The 22,972-nt window shown below is 34.9% G+C and overlaps 1 protein-coding gene across 10 annotated transcripts in view; it reads right to left on the minus strand.

Moving 5' to 3' along the window:
* LOC139491743 (phosphatase and actin regulator 1-like) overlaps positions 1–22,972 on the minus strand; it is a 70,700-nt gene that overhangs the window by 32,734 nt on the left and 14,994 nt on the right. For 8 of the 10 annotated variants that reach the window (XM_071279586.1, XM_071279580.1, XM_071279593.1 and 5 more), the window contains one exon: positions 2,980–3,135. In XM_071279586.1, the coding sequence (XP_071135687.1) occupies positions 2,980–3,135 (156 nt within the window). Of the gene's footprint in view, positions 1–2,979; positions 3,136–5,175; positions 5,501–22,972 lie in introns of those variants that run through there. The other 2 variants (XM_071279639.1, XM_071279647.1) reach the window with 2 other exon arrangements.

Raw genomic sequence — 22,972 nt, forward strand, 5'->3', positions numbered from 1 at the left:
ATGGACGAGTCTATTAGGTTTTTGACACGTGCGTTGAAACTTATTTTCGTACGACGTTTTTACATTTTTTTTCTTTATCAGTTTTCGTGCTTGAAGATCATTATTCACCAAGTTTTCTGGAATTGATTAAGAGCTACGCGAATCTATTTTTCTTGTTTCTGAAATGACGATTTAATTTCATCTTTGTCCGTGCACCCCCCTTTTTTTTACTGTAACTTATTAGACAATGTCATGCAATGTTTATAACAGCTGAGCAATAATATTTCATTGAACTAAAATTTAAGAAATGATGATAAAATGGCATAACAAACATATTGTTAGAAAGGTGAAATATATATTGATTTTGCATATTTTTCTGTCTTCAAAGATGATTTTTTTTCTTTTTTTTTCCCGACCGACCGACCCGACTTTTTCATGGGGAAAATCCGTAAACCAACAAATTAAAAAACCGTGGCCTTAACACCTGTCTATTGTTGAATACTATATGTTGCCCTCTTTTGAGTATTTCAGTCATTGGGTTGCTTTCTCCTCATACTCATGTACAATTAGTCAATTAGCCAACATCTTTTATCTCAGTATTTGAAATAGGGCCAAAAATCAAACCATCAGATGATACTTGAACTTTTTATAACTAATTCATCAAATTGTTAGTGTAAATGTTGACTTTAGTAAACTATCCTATTGGTTGTCACAACTGTATCAATAAACCCATTCAGGAACTTGGAAAAATATTTCCTATCCTTTCCAATTTTACATTTCTGCTTTCAAGATTTCTACAAAAGACTAACAAGGGAAAACCAAAAACTAACATATTTTTTTTTTATTAATTGTTGCACACATTTATTTAACAGTGCTAACTTTAATATAAATCTTGGAAGGTTAATTGGACATTAAGATATCTTCATGCAAATTATAGTCATTTAGTACCCTAACTTTTTCATATCCCCCATTTCATATCTTGGCAAAAACCATTTCGTACCCTGGCAAAAATTTTGTACCCTGACCTAATATAGAAATGATTTGCCTGCCTCTACAATATATAAGACCTCACACTGACTAAAAGCACACAGTGTCAATGAGATATAATAATGGATCATGTGTCAAGTATAATGATAATTTACAAGTTCAAGACTTTGTACACTGACACAATTCAGTAATGACTTATTTTGAGGGCCCTTTAGAGTATTCTTCGAAAAATATATGTTGAGTCAGCACAATTTTCAACAGAACAATTTATGACACAGTTAATTATAAGAAAGGAAATAAAAGATGGTGATTAATTTGTATTTTTTCTTGAGACACACTTACCACTAATCTGGTGACACAGTGATTTAGTATACAGAATATGATACAGAGAAGAAATACACATTCAGCTAAAGACAATGACATCTAAATGGACATTATAGATCAATTATAACATGCAGTGATGTCCAAGGGCCAACTTATTCCATTCAGAATGAAAATATTGATGTGACTAAGGTTATAACTCACTGTTGAATCACTCATCATGAAACAAAAGTCTTAAAATCAATTCCAGAAAGCATTGGATAACAATGTATGGGGAGAATTTATTGTATTTCATTCTAATATTGACAGACAGAAAAAACAATTTCAAAATTACTCTTGTTACTACAACTATTATAAAATTGGTAATATGATATAATATCAATTAATTTCCTGTTTTGTTCAAACATTCAGGTCAAATGAAATATATGCAGTAGACAAGCATATTTGAAATTGAATAAAATACATGAAAATGACATTTCTTACATATGAAAATTTGTTCAGTTTCATTTATAAAGACAATCTATAAATTAATTTTCATTTTGACAAATAAACATGTCTGCCCTTTTCCTCCTCTCACTCAGCTAATGCATAAGTTTATTTGAAGTTTTAGTTTACCATGAAGCTGGAGGCTCCAAAAGCTTGTATGCCTCACCTGACATTTTTGCATATAAAATTGATAAAATGCAAACAGTTATCAGCACCAATATTGATTATGTATATTAATGCATTGTATTAAGCAATTATATAAAAACTTGTTTAAGTCCTAAGGAGATTTGTGGTTCACAGTCAATTGTAAGCTTAAATTTTCAGTTCAAATCAAAAGACAACTGTTGGAGTTAGTTAAAGAAAATGTTAAAGGGCATACTAAGGGGCTTTGCAAAAATTAAAATATATATGTACACGATCAATTTGAAAAGTGAGCAAGGACTCAAATTTCACAATTTGAACTGAAGCTCTTTTAGAAACATGCACCAAGTGCTTTTTGAATCTTTCCAATTATAACACTTTGATATCATAGCAAATGTTTCCAAGACTTAAACATGTTCTTAGATTTGGTTTTCAACTATTTGAATATATTGAAGAGCCAGTACTATTGTCAAGTCTTAAATATGCTATGAAGGTGTCTTATTACTAAATCAGCAAAAATATGGTGTAAGGAAGCAATCAGTAATATATTTTCACTACTCTATATCACAGACAATGGTGTAAGTATATTGGTGAAGGGATCGTAGTCTAAATTCATCTTTTTGTTTGTAGTAAATGAAATGAATGATGTCCAAACACTGTAAATTTTTTGAGTCCAGAATAAGTTTTGCACAATTGATTGATTGATTTTTGGTTTTTTAACGCCACTTTTAAGCACCCGATTAGGCTATTACGTTGTGGTCAGTTTTTATTGGTGGAGGAAGCCGGAGTGCCCATATAGAAAACCATTGTAAATTAAGATTGGAGTCAAGTGCACCCGCACAAGTGGGGTGCCAACTCACAACCTCAGTGTTGACTGGCTAGTGATTACAGTAGTAACTACTTGGACCACTCAGCCACCAAGACCCCCTGTTTTGCACAATAGATACACCTTTATTGAGTGCAGTGTTGTCAGTACCAACATCTTAACTGTATTAACCAACAATGGCAATTACACTTGTGAATTGATCAAACTTTTCTTAATACATCTGTAAATATATCTCTTACCAACAGCAGTTTTTTCTATCTTTTCACTCTTCTTCTTTCGCTTCCATTTCCATGGTTTAAATATTTTACCAAAGCTAGAAAATTTACTTCTTTTTTCTGGTTGTGGTGTATTTGGACCTAAGGAGGCTGTTTTAACTTCACCATTTTTTTGTTTTTCTGTAAAATATAAATATTAAAGCACATTAATAAACATAAAGGTAAACATTGGATTTTGATTGTACCTTTTATTACAAATGTAATCCCCAACAAACTGACTTGGATAAAAAGGAAACACAAAAACAACAAACGAACCAATGCATATATAATATGCTAAGTCTAAGAATGAAAAATCTTGTTTGAAAATTATTGGGAACATTATGGATTAACATTTCATATTTAGTTTCGATACATTTTTTTGTGTTTAGCACTAGTTTCTTGGTGGAGGAAGCCAGGGTGCCCTGAAGAGAACTACCTACCTGACGGCAATCACACTCAATTAAGGATGGAGTCAAAGGCAACTGCCACATGCAGGGTTCATACTGACTTCCTCAGTATTGACAGGCAAGTTAGTGGTTAAGTAGTTGAATTAATTTGACTACTCAGCCACCAAAGGGCTTTGAGAATTTGAACAACTTCTGTTAGTTGTTAGTATTTTAATTTCTGTAATAAGGACTTTTCAAGGAACCTGACACAGACATTATATGTCATTGGTTTCTTGTTAGCTTGCAGATTTCTGAATATGTCTTAATATTAAATGATGACAAATTGAATGGAGAAAAACGTGATGTACTTGGGGCTACTTGCACGAACGTAATGTACTAAATCTGACTTCTGTCTGAGATAGTGTGTACTGTTTAACAGTAAATAATTCTAATTCATCTAATCGTTGACAAAAAATTATGCTTTAAAGTAAAGTTTTCGTAACCAAACCAAACAGTAGAGACTGTATACATATAACTGAAGTACCAGTGTAAGTTTTCATAAATAGGCATAGGTTTTACAGAACTTTATTAACACTCCCAAAAAAGTGCAAAACCCATATATAACTCCTCAACTAAATCAGCAAAAACAATAAGGACAAAAATGATCTTTCCACAACAAAGTTACAAAAATTGCTAAAATTCTAATTAGAGAAATAAGTATCTGTTATTGACTACTATTGTGAACATTTTCCACAGAAACAGATATATAAATCCCACCTAGAATTAAGGTGTACTGTGATACACAGCTGATCAGATATACAGCTGATCAATACAGATCTACCACCCAAATTATATAGCTTGTTTATCAGATCAACATCACATCAGACACAAATCATTTTATCATTAATGAGAAACTGGGTTATTTTTTCTGAATTACACAATGCACTAAAACCCCATTAGTAAACTTAATCAGTAATAAACCTTAAAATTCATATCAGAAAAATAACAATAATCTCACAGGTCAATATTGTGTACTAACTTTTAACATTAAACAAACATAAGATAGGTATATGTAATAAACAACTTGTAATAAATCTCCTTGTACAGACAAACTTTCCAAGTTATTACTGTGCTTACCCTGAACACTAAGCCTTTTATCAGACCAATCACTCAAATGTTTTACCAAAATTGCAGCTTAAATTGAATCTCTACAAACTTCAACTTTTCACAAAAACAAAAGCGGGTCAAAGTTGTTCAACATCATTAACATCAGAAATTACCACCTTAAAATGTTTTCATGGCTTTTTTATTGATGTTCCTTGAGCTATGGTTATAAACTCATCTTGACAATCAGAAAATGATATACTGTGGATTCATTGTTATTTGTTGGATACCAATTTTCATGACTTTCGTGAGTAGAGGTGAACCAAGAATTCAAATGTTCAGCGAATACATTTACTCAATAGGCTTTGTTTACGGAGATTGGTGAAACCGCGAAATCAAATATCCACGAATATGCAAATATTAATGAATCTACAGTAATGAAGACAAGATAATCATTTCTTTAACAAAAAGACAATTTCCTTATAGTGATTTTTTTCTTATCATGTATGTATTCTGCACAGGAAGAAAAAGTAAAAATAAATATCAACAATATAAAGTAGATGGTTTAGATGAGCATATTACAACTACTATTATTTCTTTAAAATTGTGTACCAAAAACTCATCAAATTTTCATGTACAATCGAAAGGTTGACATATGCAAAGTAACAACAAAAGTTTGATAATAACTGACCTTGCAAAACGTTCATTAGAGTTTGAATAACACCATTTAAATCATTTCCTTGATTTATCACCTACGTCCTGGTCACTGAATCTATCATTAACTAATCCAATATATAATTAGATTTTAAATGAACATCTTAGCATGAACATCAAAACTTAAGTTGTCATGACCGGCTCTTAAGATTTCTGAGCAAGACTTTACACTTAAACGATGTCAAAATGCCAATCAGGAGTTAAAAAAAACCCAGCAAAGCATATATTACACATTTAAAATCAACAGAAATGTAAAAAAAAAAATACACAAACAATGTTCACTGACAATAGAACAATTACACAGACTTATATAAAATTATTAACCTTTATGAATCAGAGAAGAAAATTATAGACCAAACCCTAAATATATATTCATAGAACATATGTCAATGTGTAGATTGAATATTAAATGTTAATTTATTTTCCAGTCAATTAACCCTTATACATGTAGCGATTTAATTGTCATTTATCTATAAATCTGACTAATCATATGTCCCATCAGGGTTAGGCTATTTTACCTGTAAACTTTACATATAAACAATAATGAATTATTCATGTCCAATTGAGACCTTACACTTATTCAAGACCCCTGAAATTTTATAGTATAAACCGTCATTTTGATTTATCAACACAAAGATGCAAGTCCCTAAGCATTGTTTTGGCAAGGATAAAGCAGACTCAGAATTATTTACACTCAGTACAAGATATGTGTTTTCTAATAATCTAAAGAGGGCCAATGGTTTGCAAGATCTTCACTCTTGAATGTCTTCCGCTAAATTTAATTGACAAACGCCTTCTTACCGGTACTTGCTTGTTTTAAAGTCAAAGACAAAGATAATAATAGAACAGAGTTCCAAAGTTCCCCCTGTTGCACATACCTTATCTATCAAAGGTACAAGGGCAATAACTAAAATAAAACCAACGCTTTTATCGAAATCTTAGAGAAATGAAGGCTTCAGAAGTTCAGAGAAATGCAATGTGATTTCCTTCATAACTAATATTTCAAAGGGGCATTACTTTTCGATCAGAATTTATTTTGGAAGTGTCAATGACATTGCTGATGTAAAACAATGATATAAGTTTCTTAAAATTCTGGCATTAACAATGCAATTTTCCAAATAATCAATATTTCCAAGAGCACAACTCTTTAAAAAAAAGTGCTAACAAGACTGGATGGGCCAGAACTTATTTTGGAATTGTCAATGACATTGCTGATGTAAAACAATGATATAATAGTCTCTTAAAATTCTGGCATGAATTGAATATATGAGAGCATTAACAATGCAATTTTCCAAATAATCAATATTTCCAAGAGCAAAACTCTTTAAAAATAAGTGCTATCAAGACTGGATGGACACCCAGTATTTCTTTGTCCCCCCAACACATTGCACAGGAGACAATAATCTGTGAGTAACTTCAAATTAAATAGCACAAACTTATTGACTACTTGTATTAAATGAGAGATTTGTGTTTAGTAACCTTTAATTAAAGATCAATCTACTCCCCAGTTCCCATGCTTTGGTATATCTGTTATAAATGACAGAGGTATACCTAATGAACACCCTACCTGACACATGTATGATTGATACTACTAAGTCACTGTCCCATTACATGACAGACTAATTACAGGATATAAATAAAGCATGAATGAAATTAAAACACTATAATTGAAAAGTGATAAGTCTTTGAAATTTAATTTTCAGTTGACCTGGTTAATTTAAAAATTTAAAAGATGTGGTATTATTGCCATAAGACAACTATTCACATGAGACCAAAGGACAAGGATCATGTAAACTACAGATCACAGTACAGCCTACAACAATGAGCAAAGGACAAGGATCATGTAAACAACAGATCACGGTACAGCCTACAACAATGAGCAAAGGACAAGGATCATGTAAACTACAGATCACAGTACAGCCTACAACAATGAGCAAAGGACAAGGATCATGTAAACTACAGATCACAGTACAGCCTACAACAATGAGCAAAGGACAAGGATGATGTAAACTATAGATCACAGTACAGCCTACAACAATGAACAAAGGACAAGGATCATGTAAACTACAGATCACAGTACAGCCTACAACAATGAGCAAAGGACAAGGATCATGTAAACTACAGATCACAGTACAGCCTACAACAATGAGCAAAGGACAAGGATGATGTAAACAACAGATCACAGTACAGCCTACAACAATGAGCAAAGGACAAGGATCATGTAAACTACAGATCACAGACAGTACAGCCTACAACAATGAGCAAAGGACAAGGATCATGTAAACTACAGATCAAAGTACAGCCTACAACAATGAGCAAAGGACAAGGATCATGTAAACAACAGATCACAGTACAGCCTACAACAATGAGCAAAGGACAAGGATCATGTAAACTACAGATCACAGTACAGCCTACAACAATGAGCAAAGGACAAGGATCATGTAAACTACAGATCACAGTACAGCCTACAACAATGAGCAAAGGAAAAGGATCATGTAAACTACAGATCACAGTACAGCCTACAACAATGAGCAAAGGACAAGGATCATGTAAACTACAGATCACACTACAGCCTACAACAATGAGCAAAGGACAAGCATCATGTAAACTACAGATCACAGACAGTACAGCCTACAACAATGAGCAAAGGACAAGGATGATGTAAACAACAGATCACAGTACAGCCTACAACAATGAGCAAAGGACAAGGATCATGTAAACTACAGATCACAGTACAGCCTACAACAATGAGCAAAGGACAAGGATCATGTAAACTACAGATCACAGTACAGCCTACAACAATGAGCAAAGGACAAGGATCATGTAAACTACAGATCCCAGTACAGCCTACAACAATGAGCAAAACCCACACTGCATAAAAAGCTATACAAAGGCACTGGCATGATAAAACATGAAACCATTCATAAGAGAATTCATAAATTTACCTAGAAAATCTATTGTTGCATACCAACAATGTGCAGATAATTGAAGGATTGCTAGAAACTTAAAGAAGATGATCCTATCATACTTTGACATTTGACCTTTCAATTTGAAATTGTTCATGTAATTACCAATAACAAAACAAGTACTCTGTTACATTAACTGATGGCTGCACACATTATTCCATTGGACCATATTGTGAGACTAATAGATTTAACCTGTAAGTTTAAAACTGCTGAGAATAGTTAAAGTTTTGAATGAGTTATATTGTAACTAGATCTGCTACTTCGTGACCTTAAAACTGTAAGAATCTTACAAAGTTACAGATTCAAGCTGTGAGATCCTGCCAAGTATTCAGTGACAGAGTGTATGATAATCTAACAGGTAATGTTCACACTGTATCCTGTCACCTACATATGTAGACACCAACACAACATGTCATAACTACCAGTCACAGGATGAACATGTTCTAACATTAGACAATGTTAACATGTTCTCTAGCCAAACAAACAACTCAATAATGTTAAACAAAATCAAACTGGCACACACAACATTACATTCCAGAACAAATTTAAACATATGACAACTTGTGGCTGCCGAGATACAAACTAGAGTTTATAATGGCTCACTACTTATACTACTGAACAGTATCCTTTTGGTTACCACACGTCTAAGAAAGCAGAAAAATGTTATTGTCTTTACACTGTTTCTGAGATTGAGGACAATGTATGACTTTGACCATGAAGATGTTGTCTTAGTCAAAAGATTTTAGCATATGATAATATACTTCATTGAATTTGTAGTGGAAATAAATAAGCAGAGTCCAGTAAATTGAAACAGAAATACAAGGGACAACAGCATGGTATTGTATGGTATGGGTTGATGACCAGTAATAAATCAGAGTCAGAGGCCTATTTTTTTGTGAAGTACATGTATCATCAAAATCCTATTAATCTTAAATCAAATTCCTAAGTTTAGAGAAGTGAAATGTCACAGCCAAAATATAATCTCTACAGGGAAGTACATACTCCTACACATTTCTGAAAATAATTAGAAAAGGTTAAAATTGCTTTTATGTCAAATGAAAAACTCTGTTCAATAAACCCTATATGGTAACCTATAGTTGTTAATGTCTGTGTCATTTTGGTCTCTTGTGGACAGTTGTCTCATTGACAATCATACCACATCTTCTTTTTTTTTTATACCTATCTAGTTGGTCCCATGTTGTTTGTTTTACTTTAACTCATACTAAATCAAACCTTTTATCATGATTATCATTTTTACCAAAACAACCTTGATTCGAGTTGAACCCTCTGTGATTGTAATAATATCTTCATAAACATGTTTAAAGAAATATGATCTTAAAAAGGACAAAAGTAATCAATTAACCAAAAAAAAATCATTCAAAACGAAATTGACAAGGGGTTGAAAATTGTGAAAATATCCATAACAGGAAATTCCTTTTGAATGATGATAAATGCATACACATGGCTTTATTTAAAGAAACAATATATCTGAATATGAGATCAAATAAAAAAAAAACATGAGAAAAGTCAGATCTTCCAAGGAATGGTATTACATATACAAAGTTGAAATGTTAAGGTTCTTATGATGAAATTATCTGTTTGAATAATAAGAGTAAGCAGAGAAATCAATTTGACTATATCGGCCGTTAGTTTTCTTGTTTAAATTGTTTCACATTTTGTCATGTCTGGACATTTTATAGCTAACTATATGGTACCTGTATGTGCTTTGTTCATTGTTGAGGACAGTGTCTGGACATTTTATAGCTATCTATATGGTACCTGTATGTGCTTTGTTCATTGTTGAGGACAGTGTCTGGACATTTTATAGCTAACTATATGGTACCTGTATGTGCTTTGTTCATTGTTGAGGACAGTGTCTGGACATTTTATAGCTAACTATATGGTACCTGTATGTGCTTTGTTCATTGTTGAGGACAGTGTCTGGACATTTTATAGCTAACTATATGGTACCTGTATGTGCTTTGTTCATTGTTGAGGACAGTGTCTGGACATTTTATAGCTAACTATATGGTACCTGTATGTGCTTTGTTCATTGTTGAGGACAGTGTCTGGACATTTTATAGCTAACTATATGGTACCTGTATGTGCTTTGTTCATTGTTGAGGACAGTGTCTGGACATTTTATAGCTAACTATATGGTACCTGTATGTGCTTTGTTCATTGTTGAGGACAGTGTCTGGACATTTTATAGCTAACTATATGGTACCTGTATGTGCTTTGTTCATTGTTGAGGACAGTGTCTGGACATTTTATAGCTAACTATATGGTACCTGTATGTGCTTTGTTCATTGTTGAGGACAGTGTCTGGACATTTTATAGCTAACTATATGGTACCTGTATGTGCTTTGTTCATTGTTGAGGACAGTGTCTGGACATTTTATAGCTAACTATATGGTACCTGTATGTGCTTTGTTCATTGTTGAGGACAGTGTCTGGACATTTTATAGCTATCTATATGGTACCTGTATGTGCTTTGTTCATTGTTGAGGACAGTGTCTGGACATTTTATAGCTAACTATATGGTACCTGTATGTGCTTTGTTCATTGTTGAGGACAGTGTCTGGACATTTTATAGCTAACTATATGGTACCTGTATGTGCTTTGTTCATTGTTGAGGACAGTGTCTGGACATTTTATAGCTAACTATATGGTACCTGTATGTGCTTTGTTCATTGTTGAGGACAGTGTCTGGACATTTTATAGCTAACTATATGGTACCTGTATGTGCTTTGTTCATTGTTGAGGACAGTGTCTGGACATTTTATAGCTAACTATATGGTACCTGTATGTGCTTTGTTCATTGTTGAGGACAGTGTCTGGACATTTTATAGCTAACTATATGGTACCTGTATGTGCTTTGTTCATTGTTGAGGACAGTGTCTGGACATTTTATAGCTAACTATATGGTACCTGTATGTGCTTTGTTCATTGTTGAGGACAGTGTCTGGACATTTTATAGCTATCTATATGGTACCTGTATGTGCTTTGTTCATTGTTGAGGACAGTGTCTGGACATTTTATAGCTAACTATATGGTACCTGTATGTGCTTTGTTCATTGTTGAGGACAGTGTCTGGACATTTTATAGCTAACTATATGGTACCTGTATGTGCTTTGTTCATTGTTGAGGACAGTGTCTGGACATTTTATAGCTAACTATATGGTACCTGTATGTGCTTTGTTCATTGTTGAGGACAGTGTCTGGACATTTTATAGCTAACTATATGGTACCTGTATGTGCTTTGTTCATTGTTGAGGACAGTGTCTGGACATTTTATAGCTAACTATATGGTACCTGTATGTGCTTTGTTCATTGTTGAGGACAGTGTCTGGACATTTTATAGCTAACTATATGGTACCTGTATGTGCTTTGTTCATTGTTGAGGACAGTGTCTGGACATTTTATAGCTAACTATATGGTACCTGTATGTGCTTTGTTCATTGTTGAGGACAGTGTCTGGACATTTTATAGCTAACTATATGGTACCTGTATGTGCTTTGTTCATTGTTGAGGACAGTGTCTGGACATTTTATAGCTAACTATATGGTACCTGTATGTGCTTTGTTCATTGTTGAGGACAGTGTCTGGACATTTTATAGCTAACTATATGGTACCTGTATGTGCTTTGTTCATTGTTGAGGACAGTGTCTGGACATTTTATAGCTAACTATATGGTACCTGTATGTGCTTTGTTCATTGTTGAGGACAGTGTCTGGACATTTTATAGCTAACTATATGGTACCTGTATGTGCTTTGTTCATTGTTGAGGACAGTGTCTGGACATTTTATAGCTATCTATATGGTACCTGTATGTGCTTTGTTCATTGTTGAGGACAGTGTCTGGACATTTTATAGCTAACTATATGGTACCTGTATGTGCTTTGTTCATTGTTGAGGACAGTGTCTGGACATTTTATAGCTAACTATATGGTACCTGTATGTGCTTTGTTCATTGTTGAGGACAGTGTCTGGACATTTTATAGCTAACTATATGGTACCTGTATGTGCTTTGTTCATTGTTGAGGACAGTGTCTGGACATTTTATAGCTAACTATATGGTACCTGTATGTGCTTTGTTCATTGTTGAGGACAGTGTCTGGACATTTTATAGCTAACTATATGGTACCTGTATGTGCTTTGTTCATTGTTGAGGACAGTGTCTGGACATTTTATAGCTAACTATATGGTACCTGTATGTGCTTTGTTCATTGTTGAGGACAGTGTCTGGACATTTTATAGCTAACTATATGGTACCTGTCAAAGATTCACGACCTTGTTCAAACGTACCCAACGTTACTATTGTTGACGTAACGTTATTGTAACGCAAACTTGTATGGGATCTGAATTATAGAATTGAAAGCAACACAACGTCTTTTTATTGCCTACAAAAGCGAAGTACTAACCCTAGCATCATAGCATCTTACATATTGGTACCGTGACCGATGGATAAGCTGAAAGCAGTGAGAGGAGGCCACAGAAGCGCCGTAACCAGACAGATTCACAAAACTGACGAGAAAATCAACGAAGGAGAGATCACCCGACGGGACATTCATAGTGCCATTGAAAACCTTGAACGGAAACATGAACTTTTGCAGAAACTAGACGCTGAAATATTGGATTCCTTGGATGCAGAAAGTGTGGAACAGGAAATTTTGGATGCAGACGAATTTAATCAGCATATAGACATTAATATTCGCCGCTACAAAGAATGTGATTTGGAGTTGAGATCAAGTACACCCCAGGACTCGGTGAGTCAATTAACCTCAAGTATCGTACAAAATACTAGTACAACGCATTCATCTTCAAATAATTTCAATCAGAATACAAATCAGTACATGCAAACATCGACAAGTGCAAACTCACAAGGAGAATATGAGATCAACAGAGATCCGCCATTAAAAGAAACTTATAAGTTCTATCACAAACTTCCAAAACTAGATTTGCCGACTTTTTCGGGAGATTTACTTCTATGGCAAACTTTCTGGGAATCGTACGAAACTACTGTCCATACAAACCCATCATTGACAAACGTACAACGTTTCACATACTTGAAGGCCCAGCTTCACGGAGAAGCGGAAAGTTGCATATCGGGATTGTCACTTACACACGCAAACTATGAGCAAGCAATTTCATTACTACAAGCGCGATATGGTCAACAAGGAATCATTATTGATGCACATATGCAAAAACTAGTCGATTTGCCAAACCCCACAATGTCATTAAACAGTCTCAGAACATTCTATGACAAAGTTGAAACTAGTATTAGAGGCCTAGAATCGCTAGGACAGTGTCAAACAAATTTTGGAACAGTACTTACACCCATCATCTTTAGAAAACTACCATCGGAATTGAGAACTACATTGACAAGAGAGCATGATACAAGTACATGGACCATAGACTTACTACGGAAGGCTATAGGTAAGGAGCTGCGCGCTCAACAAGCTGGCCACGCTATGAACACACATAATTTAACCCCTACCGCATCGTTTGTAACAAAGGCTACAATGAAAGGAATTTATAGACAAGTCAATAGAGTACACACAAACTCCAGGAACAACACTGAATCGAATAAACCCAAGCCATGCATATTTTGCAACAAATCCCATTCAGCTGTTGATTGTTCAGAGATTAAAGATAATGCCAGTCGTTATGAAATAGTCAAGAAAAAACAACTTTGTTTCAATTGTTTTGGTAAACATAAGATATCAGAGTGTAGATCACGATATAAATGTCGTAAATGTGACAAGAGACATCACACTGCTCTATGTAATCAGGAAACTCAAGCACCTGTACCTCCCGCTGATGCCGCCGCCGTCAATACAGTAAATGTTAATGGAGAAGAAAGTAACCCTATGTCAACGTTTTACACGTCAACACCACAAGCACAGGCACATACCGAGATACTTCTTAAGACAGCAGTAGCACCTGTATGGTTCGAGGATCGGAGCGCGATGTCTAACATTTTACTAGATGAAGGGTCTCAGAAATCATTTATTTCAGAAGATTTAGCAGCACAATTACAACTTAAACCTTGTGGAAATTCTACAATTAGTTTATCAACTTTTGGAAACGCCAACCAGAACGTGAGACACATGGATAAGGCTCAGATTACTTTAGAAATTGAAACTGGTGGATTTATTCCTATGGATGTACTGATAGTACCGCGCATTGCCGCACCCCTCAGTAATGTTACAAATGTCATCGCTTCAAAACTGCCATATCTCAAAGGATTACGATTAGCTAACCCAGTCACAGAGGATAGGAAATTTGAACTTTCTCTTTTAATTGGAGCGGACTACTATTGGAGTATTGTGCAGGATCACGTGATCAGAGGAGATGGGCCAACGGCCGTAAAATCCCGTTTAGGATACTTGTTGTCAGGACCGATGCATACTTTTACAGGAGAACAATCATCAACAGGAATGTTTAATGTACTGATTCAACATCAGCAAGAGGAACGCAGCCTGGAAAAGTTTTGGGATTTAGAATCTATTGGTGTCAAAGCAGACGAATTAGAAACAACCACCATGAAAGACTTCAATGATGAATACGAAACAAAATGCATAACTTACCAAGATAATCGCTATACCGCAAAACTGCCATGGAGAAATGATTTCAATGAGTTACCTACGAACTATAATGTCACTTTACGCAGAACTTGTAATATGATCGATAGACTCAAAAAGGATACCAACATGCTGAAAATGTATGGCGACATAATTAAGGACCAAAAACGCCGAGGGTTCATTGAGCGGGTAACAGAAAATGGAAACCAGTCAAACAGAATTCACTACATTCCTCACCATGCAGTAAAAAAGGACTCATCTACGACTCCTATACGTATAGTCTATGATTGTAGTTGTCACGAATCACCTCACAAGGCTAGTTTAAACGATTGTCTCATGTCAGTTCCGCCGATGTTAAACGATTTGACGGGAATTTTAGCTAGATTCAGATTACACAAGCACGCAGTGACTACCGACATAGAGAAAGCGTTTTTGAATGTCGAACTGGATAAAGAAGATAGGGACGTCACAAGATTTTTTTGGTTGAGTGATCCATCTGACCCAGACAGTCCACTGATAACTTACCGTTTTAGAGTCGTTCTATTTGGAACTACATGCTCACCTTACATCTTGAATGCCACCCTTAATATCTGACAATGCACTAACTTTTGAAGCTGCCAGTCGAGAAATCAAACATCTTACAAACTCAAATTCTTGTAAAACAGCCGAGATACTGAAAAACGACCTGTATGTTGACAATGTTTTGTCAAGCTTCTGGGATGAGAAAGAAATGCTGAAATTCTACAGAGAATCACGAGATTTATTGGCAAGAGGAGGATTCAATTTGAGATCATGGACGTCAAATAGCACAGAATTACTACGCTTAGCCCAATCTGAAAAATGCATAGAAAGAGATACGAACATCAAAACTCTTGGTCTTCGTTGGAATGTGAACAACGATCAAATCTCGTTTCAAAACAACATAAATACAACAACGGAAAGGATAATAACAAAACGTGAGATCTTAAAACAATCTTCAAACATTTATGATCCGCTAGGTCTGCTTAGCCCCGTCACCGTCAGAACAAAGATGTTAATGCAATTGTTGTGGAAAGAAAAGTTTGCATGGGACTGCCCTGTACCAAAAGAAATCGAATCAACATGGAGTGATTTGACCAAAGATCTAAAATTTGCAATGAACATTGAGATTCCTAGATGTTATTTTGAGTGTTCAGGAATAACGGACATTGAAACAGCAGAATTACATATTTTCACAGATTCAAGTCAACTAGCTTATGGAACCTGTGCGTATCTTGTCACAGAAAAGGAGTCTGCATTAGTAATGGCAAAGAATCGAGTTGCCCCATTGAAAAGTGTCACTCTACCTAATCTTGAACTGATGGCTGCCCTTTTAGGGGCTCGACTTGCGAAACATCTTATTCAAAATCTACATATTGGAAACTTACAAATCAACTTCTGGTGTGACAGTCAGATCGTTTTGAAATGGCTTCAATCAACAAAACAACTCAAAAAGTTTGTCGCAAACAGAGTCAAGGAAATTAAGGAGTCAAATGAAAATCAAAAATGGCGTTATTGTCCGACGGATGCAAATCCTGCAGATTTATTAACTAGAGGCATAACAGGAACGAAATTCATAAACAACAGATTATGGTTTCATGGACCCGAGTGGATAACAGACAAAACACAATGGCCAACATGGAGCGGAAACGAAATTGTTGAAAACGAGAATATAATGGAGATTCCCACTAATGAAACCTCAGAAAAACAGCACGTCTTACTCACATCTCAGAAACGTCAAGAATTTGGCATACATAAGATTATGGATATCGAACGTTATAGCAGTTTGAAGACATTAATACGTGTTACAGCCTATGTGATGAGATTTATACAAAACTGTAAGTTAGCACGGAGTGATAGAACATTGTCGGAATTGACCGTTAATGAAATACAGCATGCTACATTGACATGGATACAAACGGTTCAGAAATCAGAATATCATGAAGTGTTTAATTATTTCAACAAATCTGTGACAGTTAAGCCGTCTATTGTAAGACAATTGAACTTGTACTTTGATGAAGAAAATGCACTTCGTTGCCGCGGGAGAATTCAACATGCACCTTTGGAGGAATCAGCTAAACATCCATACTTGTTACCTCCGTTACATGGACTCACTTCACTCATTATTATGGATGCTCATATCAATCATTTACATGAAGGCGTCAACTCTACCGTAACACACTTGCGACAAGTATACTGGATACCTCGAATTCGTCAACGAGTCAAAGTTATTCTTAGAAAATGCGTTAACTGTCGGAAAGTAACAGGGCATGCTTACCAACAACCTGATCCACCGCCACTGCCCAAAGAGAGGTTACACGAGGATATACCGTTTACTGTTACAGGCGTAGACTTTGCTGGTCCTATGTATGTGCGAAATACAGATGATACAAAATCAAAGGTATACTTATGTTTGTTTACATGTGCGTCGACGAGAGCTGTTCATTTAGAACTTGTGAATAACTTATCAGAACCTACATTTATGTTAGCCTTCAGAAGATTCGCAAGCAGGAGATCCTTACCGAAGTTACTAATATCTGACAATGCACTAACTTTTGAAGCTGCCAGTCGAGAAATCAAACATCTTACAAACTCAAATTCAGTGCGCGAAAGTCTAAGCTCTACAGGAACAAAGTGGAAATTTATTACAAAGAAAGCTCCATGGTTTGGTGGTTTCTATGAACGGTTGATTGGGTTAACGAAAATGTGTTTAAAGAAAGTATTAGGAAGTAACTGTGTCGATTTAGAGACTTTACAAACTGTGTTAACAGAGATCGAAGCAACTCTCAATGATAGACCTCTAACGTATGTTTCATCCGATCTTACGGATCCAGAACCACTGACACCATCACATCTTTTGTATGGTCGAAAAATTACGCGACTTCCGTATCCAGCTAGTGAAAACAATGGACATTTTGAACCAATTAACTTTAACAAACGTGTTCAATTACAAAGAGACATTCTAAACCACTTTCAACAGCGATGGAAATATGAGTATTTGACCTCATTACGGGAACATCACAGAAGTGTAGGAAATAACGAACAATCGATAGCTATTGGTGATGTTGTTCAAATACATGACGAAACTTTAAGAAATTCATGGAAACTGGCCGTTGTCGAAGAACTCGTAAAAGGAGAGGATAATCTTATCAGAACTGTAAAACTTCGTACTAAAAACGGAACCACCAACCGCCCAATCACGAAATTATACCCAATCGAAGTGAACTGTATTGAATCTGAACCGGAGGATGTTACACGACCCAAGATGTTCCGTCAGGCGAAGTCAGATGCCCTACAAAAGATTCACGAGTGGACAAAATAACTTTTCAAATTATGATCGAAATAGACTGTTCAAATTCAAAGTGATTAATTAAGAGATTCAAATTCAAATTGATTTAGTGAATGGACTTTGAAGTGATTCAGTGATTAATTCTTTCTTTTATGATACATAGACTTTAAAGTTAAGTGATGCATTATGATTTATGTCTTCAATTTAGTCAAATTTTCATTTCATTTATATTTATATTTCACTTTCGGCGCCCGGAGTGTCAAAGATTCACGACCTTGTTCAAACGTACCCAACGTTACTATTGTTGACGTAACGTTATTGTAACGCAAACTTGTATGGGATCTGAATTATAGAATTGAAAGCAACACAACGTCTTTTTATTGCCTACAAAAGCGAAGTACTAACCCTAGCATCATAGCATCTTACATAGTACCTGTATGTGCTTTGTTCATTGTTGAGGACAGTGTCTGGACATTTTATAGCTAACTATATGGTACCTGTATGTGCTTTGTTCATTGTTGAGGACAGTGTCTGGACATTTTATAGCTAACTATATGGTACCTGTATGTGCTTTGTTCATTGTTGAGGACAGTGTCTGGACATTTTATAGCTAACTATATGGTACCTGTATGTGCTTTGTTCATTGTTGAGGACAGTGTCTGGACATTTTATAGCTAACTATATGGTACCTGTATGTGCTTTGTTCATTGTTGAGGACAGTGTCTGGACATTTTATAGCTAACTATATGGTACCTGTATGTGCTTTGTTCATTGTTGAGGACAGTGTCTGGACATTTTATAGCTAACTATATGGTACCTGTATGTGCTTTGTTCATTGTTGAGGACAGTATCTGGACATTTTATAGCTATCTATATGGTACCTGTATGTGCTTTGTTCATTGTTGAGGACAGTGTCTGGACATTTTATAGCTAACTATATGGTACCTGTATGTGCTTTGTTCATTGTTGAGGACAGTGTCTGGACATTTTATAGCTAACTATATGGTACCTGTATGTGCTTTGTTCATTGTTGAGGACAGTGTCTGGACATTTTATAGCTATCTATATGGTACCTGTATGTGCTTTGTTCATTGTTGAGGACAGTGTCTGGACATTTTATAGCTAACTATATGGTACCTGTATGTGCTTTGTTCATTGTTGAGGACAGTGTCTGGACATTTTATAGCTATCTATATGGTACCTGTATGTGCTTTGTTCATTGTTGAGGACAGTGTCTGGACATTTTATAGCTAACTATATGGTACCTGTATGTGCTTTGTTCATTGTTGAGGACAGTGTCTGGACATTTTATAGCTAACTATATGGTACCTGTATGTGCTTTGTTCATTGTTGAGGACAGTGTCTGGACATTTTATAGCTAACTATATGGTACCTGTATGTGCTTTGTTCATTGTTGAGGACAGTGTCTGGACATTTTATAGCTAACTATATGGTACCTGTATGTGCTTTGTTCATTGTTGAGGACAGTGTCTGGACATTTTATAGCTAACTATATGGTACCTGTATGTGCTTTGTTCATTGTTGAGGACAGTGTCTGGACATTTTATAGCTAACTATATGGTACCTGTATGTGCTTTGTTCATTGTTGAGGACAGTGTCTGGACATTTTATAGCTAACTATATGGTACCTGTATGTGCTTTGTTCATTGTTGAGGACAGTGTCTGGACATTTTATAGCTAACTATATGGTACCTGTATGTGCTTTGTTCATTGTTGAGGACAGTGTCTGGACATTTTATAGCTATCTATATGGTACCTGTATGTGCTTTGTTCATTGTTGAGGACAGTGTCTGGACATTTTATAGCTAACTATATGGTACCTGTATGTGCTTTGTTCATTGTTGAGGACAGTGTCTGGACATTTTATAGCTAACTATATGGTACCTGTATGTGCTTTGTTCATTGTTGAGGACAGTGTCTGGACATTTTATAGCTAACTATATGGTACCTGTATGTGCTTTGTTCATTGTTGAGGACAGTGTCTGGACATTTTATAGCTAACTATATGGTACCTGTATGTGCTTTGTTCATTGTTGAGGACAGTGTCTGGACATTTTATAGCTATCTATATGGTACCTGTATGTGCTTTGTTCATTGTTGAGGACAGTGTCTGGACATTTTATAGCTAACTATATGGTACCTGTATGTGCTTTGTTCATTGTTGAGGACAGTGTCTGGACATTTTATAGCTAACTATATGGTACCTGTATGTGCTTTGTTCATTGTTGAGGACAGTGTCTGGACATTTTATAGCTAACTATATGGTACCTGTATGTGCTTTGTTCATTGTTGAGGACAGTGTCTGGACATTTTATAGCTAACTATATGGTACCTGTATGTGCTTTGTTCATTGTTGAGGACAGTGTCTGGACATTTTATAGCTAACTATATGGTACCTGTATGTGCTTTGTTCATTGTTGAGGACAGTGTCTGGACATTTTATAGCTAACTATATGGTACCTGTATGTGCTTTGTTCATTGTTGAGGACAGTGTCTGGACATTTTATAGCTAACTATATGGTACCTGTATGTGCTTTGTTCATTGTTGAGGACAGTGTCTGGACATTTTATAGCTAACTATATGGTACCTGTATGTGCTTTGTTCATTGTTGAGGACAGTGTCTGGACATTTTATAGCTAACTATATGGTACCTGTATGTGCTTTGTTCATTGTTGAGGACAATATAATGACCTATAGTTGGTTACATCCACATCATTTGGACTCTTGGTGGAAAGTTGGCAATCATACCATCTCCTTATTTCAATATGTATCAAAAAGCATGCATGTAAAGTTAAATCAAAGTTAAGTGATCTTGTTTTGTTTTACTATAACTGGTGATCAAAACATCTTAACCATCCCCAAAAAATTTCCCATGAAAGAGTATATTAACTGATTTGATTTCGACAAAGAATATTATAAAAAGTATTTAAATTTCCCTTTTGTATTCTTCCCTATTTATTTTAGTGATGTATTCAATTATGCATATAAAGTATCGTTTTCTTTGGAGTCCTTCCAACTAACTTCACTGAGAGTGTTACATTACATGAACAATAGTCTACAATATATATATAACCTTTTAAGCAGAAAATTGGCTAAATTTAAACAGCATGATATTTCTGTATGATGAAAATTGATGCTGCAAGATATGCTTTTATATTGATCTGCAATGTCATGAATGTAAATAGACTTAGAATTTTACTATCAAACTTGAAAAGCAAAAATAAAGATTTTTCATATCCATTTATACCACAGAACCCAAAACATGGGCTTTAAGGTCAGATTGGTTGGCTGATTGATTGTATCTTGCTTTATATCATGCATAAATTAGCTTAATACAGTAGGTATGTACTGCAATGGTGGGACGACTAGAACAAAGGGATTGCTAATAGGAATTTAGGATATGTTGGGATAGGGGCAGAATTTTGCTAGCAATAGGCTACCTGACACACCTTTAGAGGGTTGTTATAAGGGTTGTTTAGTGTACAAAAGAGCATGATGGCACCTATACATAGCACCTATTCCATTGATGTGGCTGTATATTGATACTTTAGCAAGGTTTTACTACAGAATGAAAATCTAAATCTGCAAATGGTAATATAAATCTTATGGACATGATGGATGCTAAAAGAAGTTATGTATACCACCAAGAGAGGTTTGACAGGAATAAAGGAAGCTAGGAATAAGGCAGGGAAGGGGAGGGAACCCAGAGAAGAGGAGAAATAAAAAGCAATGATATGCTAAAATTGTGTTTGAAGTAGAGGGGTGGAATGGGGAGTATAGGGGAATCAAGAACCCCTTACTCATCTTTCCCCTCATAAAAGGAAAACAGTGGACAAATGTTTCATTTTTACATAATTGATCATGGTCAGAGTATAGTACATTGTAAATTCCCTGAGGCTAAATTTTGATGTTGCAGTTTAAAAATGTTTAGGCAATAATACATAAATAGATAACAAGTACAAAATGTATATGAAATAAAAATAGACCGGTTCAAACTAACAACCTACTCCTCATACAAAAAAGACAAACAAACATGGTCCAGATAGCTTGGTTTAAAACAAGCATAGGTTATTATTTACAAATATTGGTTCAAAGTGTTTCTGATATGAAAAATTACATACTTTACAATTGATATCACTAACTAAGACTTATCAAATTAGTATTGCATACAAGTATGCTGTACATGTATATATATAATAATAAGATGAATATTGGCATGATTGGCATGATTGGGGGAAATTGTGTTTTCAATAGTGAACATTTCATAGAAATCAGTTAAGAATTGATGACTTAACATGCCTAAGGAAAAGTTTGAATAACTGTATTTGTATTAAATTATAATTTTCATTTGCACCTTGCAGAATGGCTTAATTATTATAATGTACAGTACATGTACACACATCGAAATTAACATGTTCTTTGAATCAAAGAACAATAATTCATTTTGTCACATTTCATGACATGAATAAATGACAATTATAAAGGTTCTTATCTTCTCTCAAATGTCTCTGACATAAACAACAATACATTTTTTAAATACTGTGCCAGATTCTCCCACTAATAAATTTAACAATAAAATAAACATTATGACAGTGTGTTGCTTTGAGAATAAATCTTTTTTTATGTCCAGGATTTGACTACAATCCTTGTCTGCTGTCAAACTGTAACTTAATAAACAACTATAAATTATGTATTAAGACGCACTCTTATGTTTAGACCACTATGAGACTTGTTTGTGTGACCAGATTGGAAAAATAATTTACCCTCCCCAAACAACCACACACACAAAATAAAAAGTTTGTATTATCAGATTGAATTAATCCATTTTCAGTACAATTCAGAAAATTAATTTGTACAAACATTTCCAGTGTGAAGGATTGGCCATTGTTATT

Source organism: Mytilus edulis, chromosome 1 (assembly GCF_963676685.1).
Source record: "Mytilus edulis chromosome 1, xbMytEdul2.2, whole genome shotgun sequence".
NCBI classification, from domain to species: domain Eukaryota; kingdom Metazoa; phylum Mollusca; class Bivalvia; order Mytilida; family Mytilidae; genus Mytilus; species Mytilus edulis.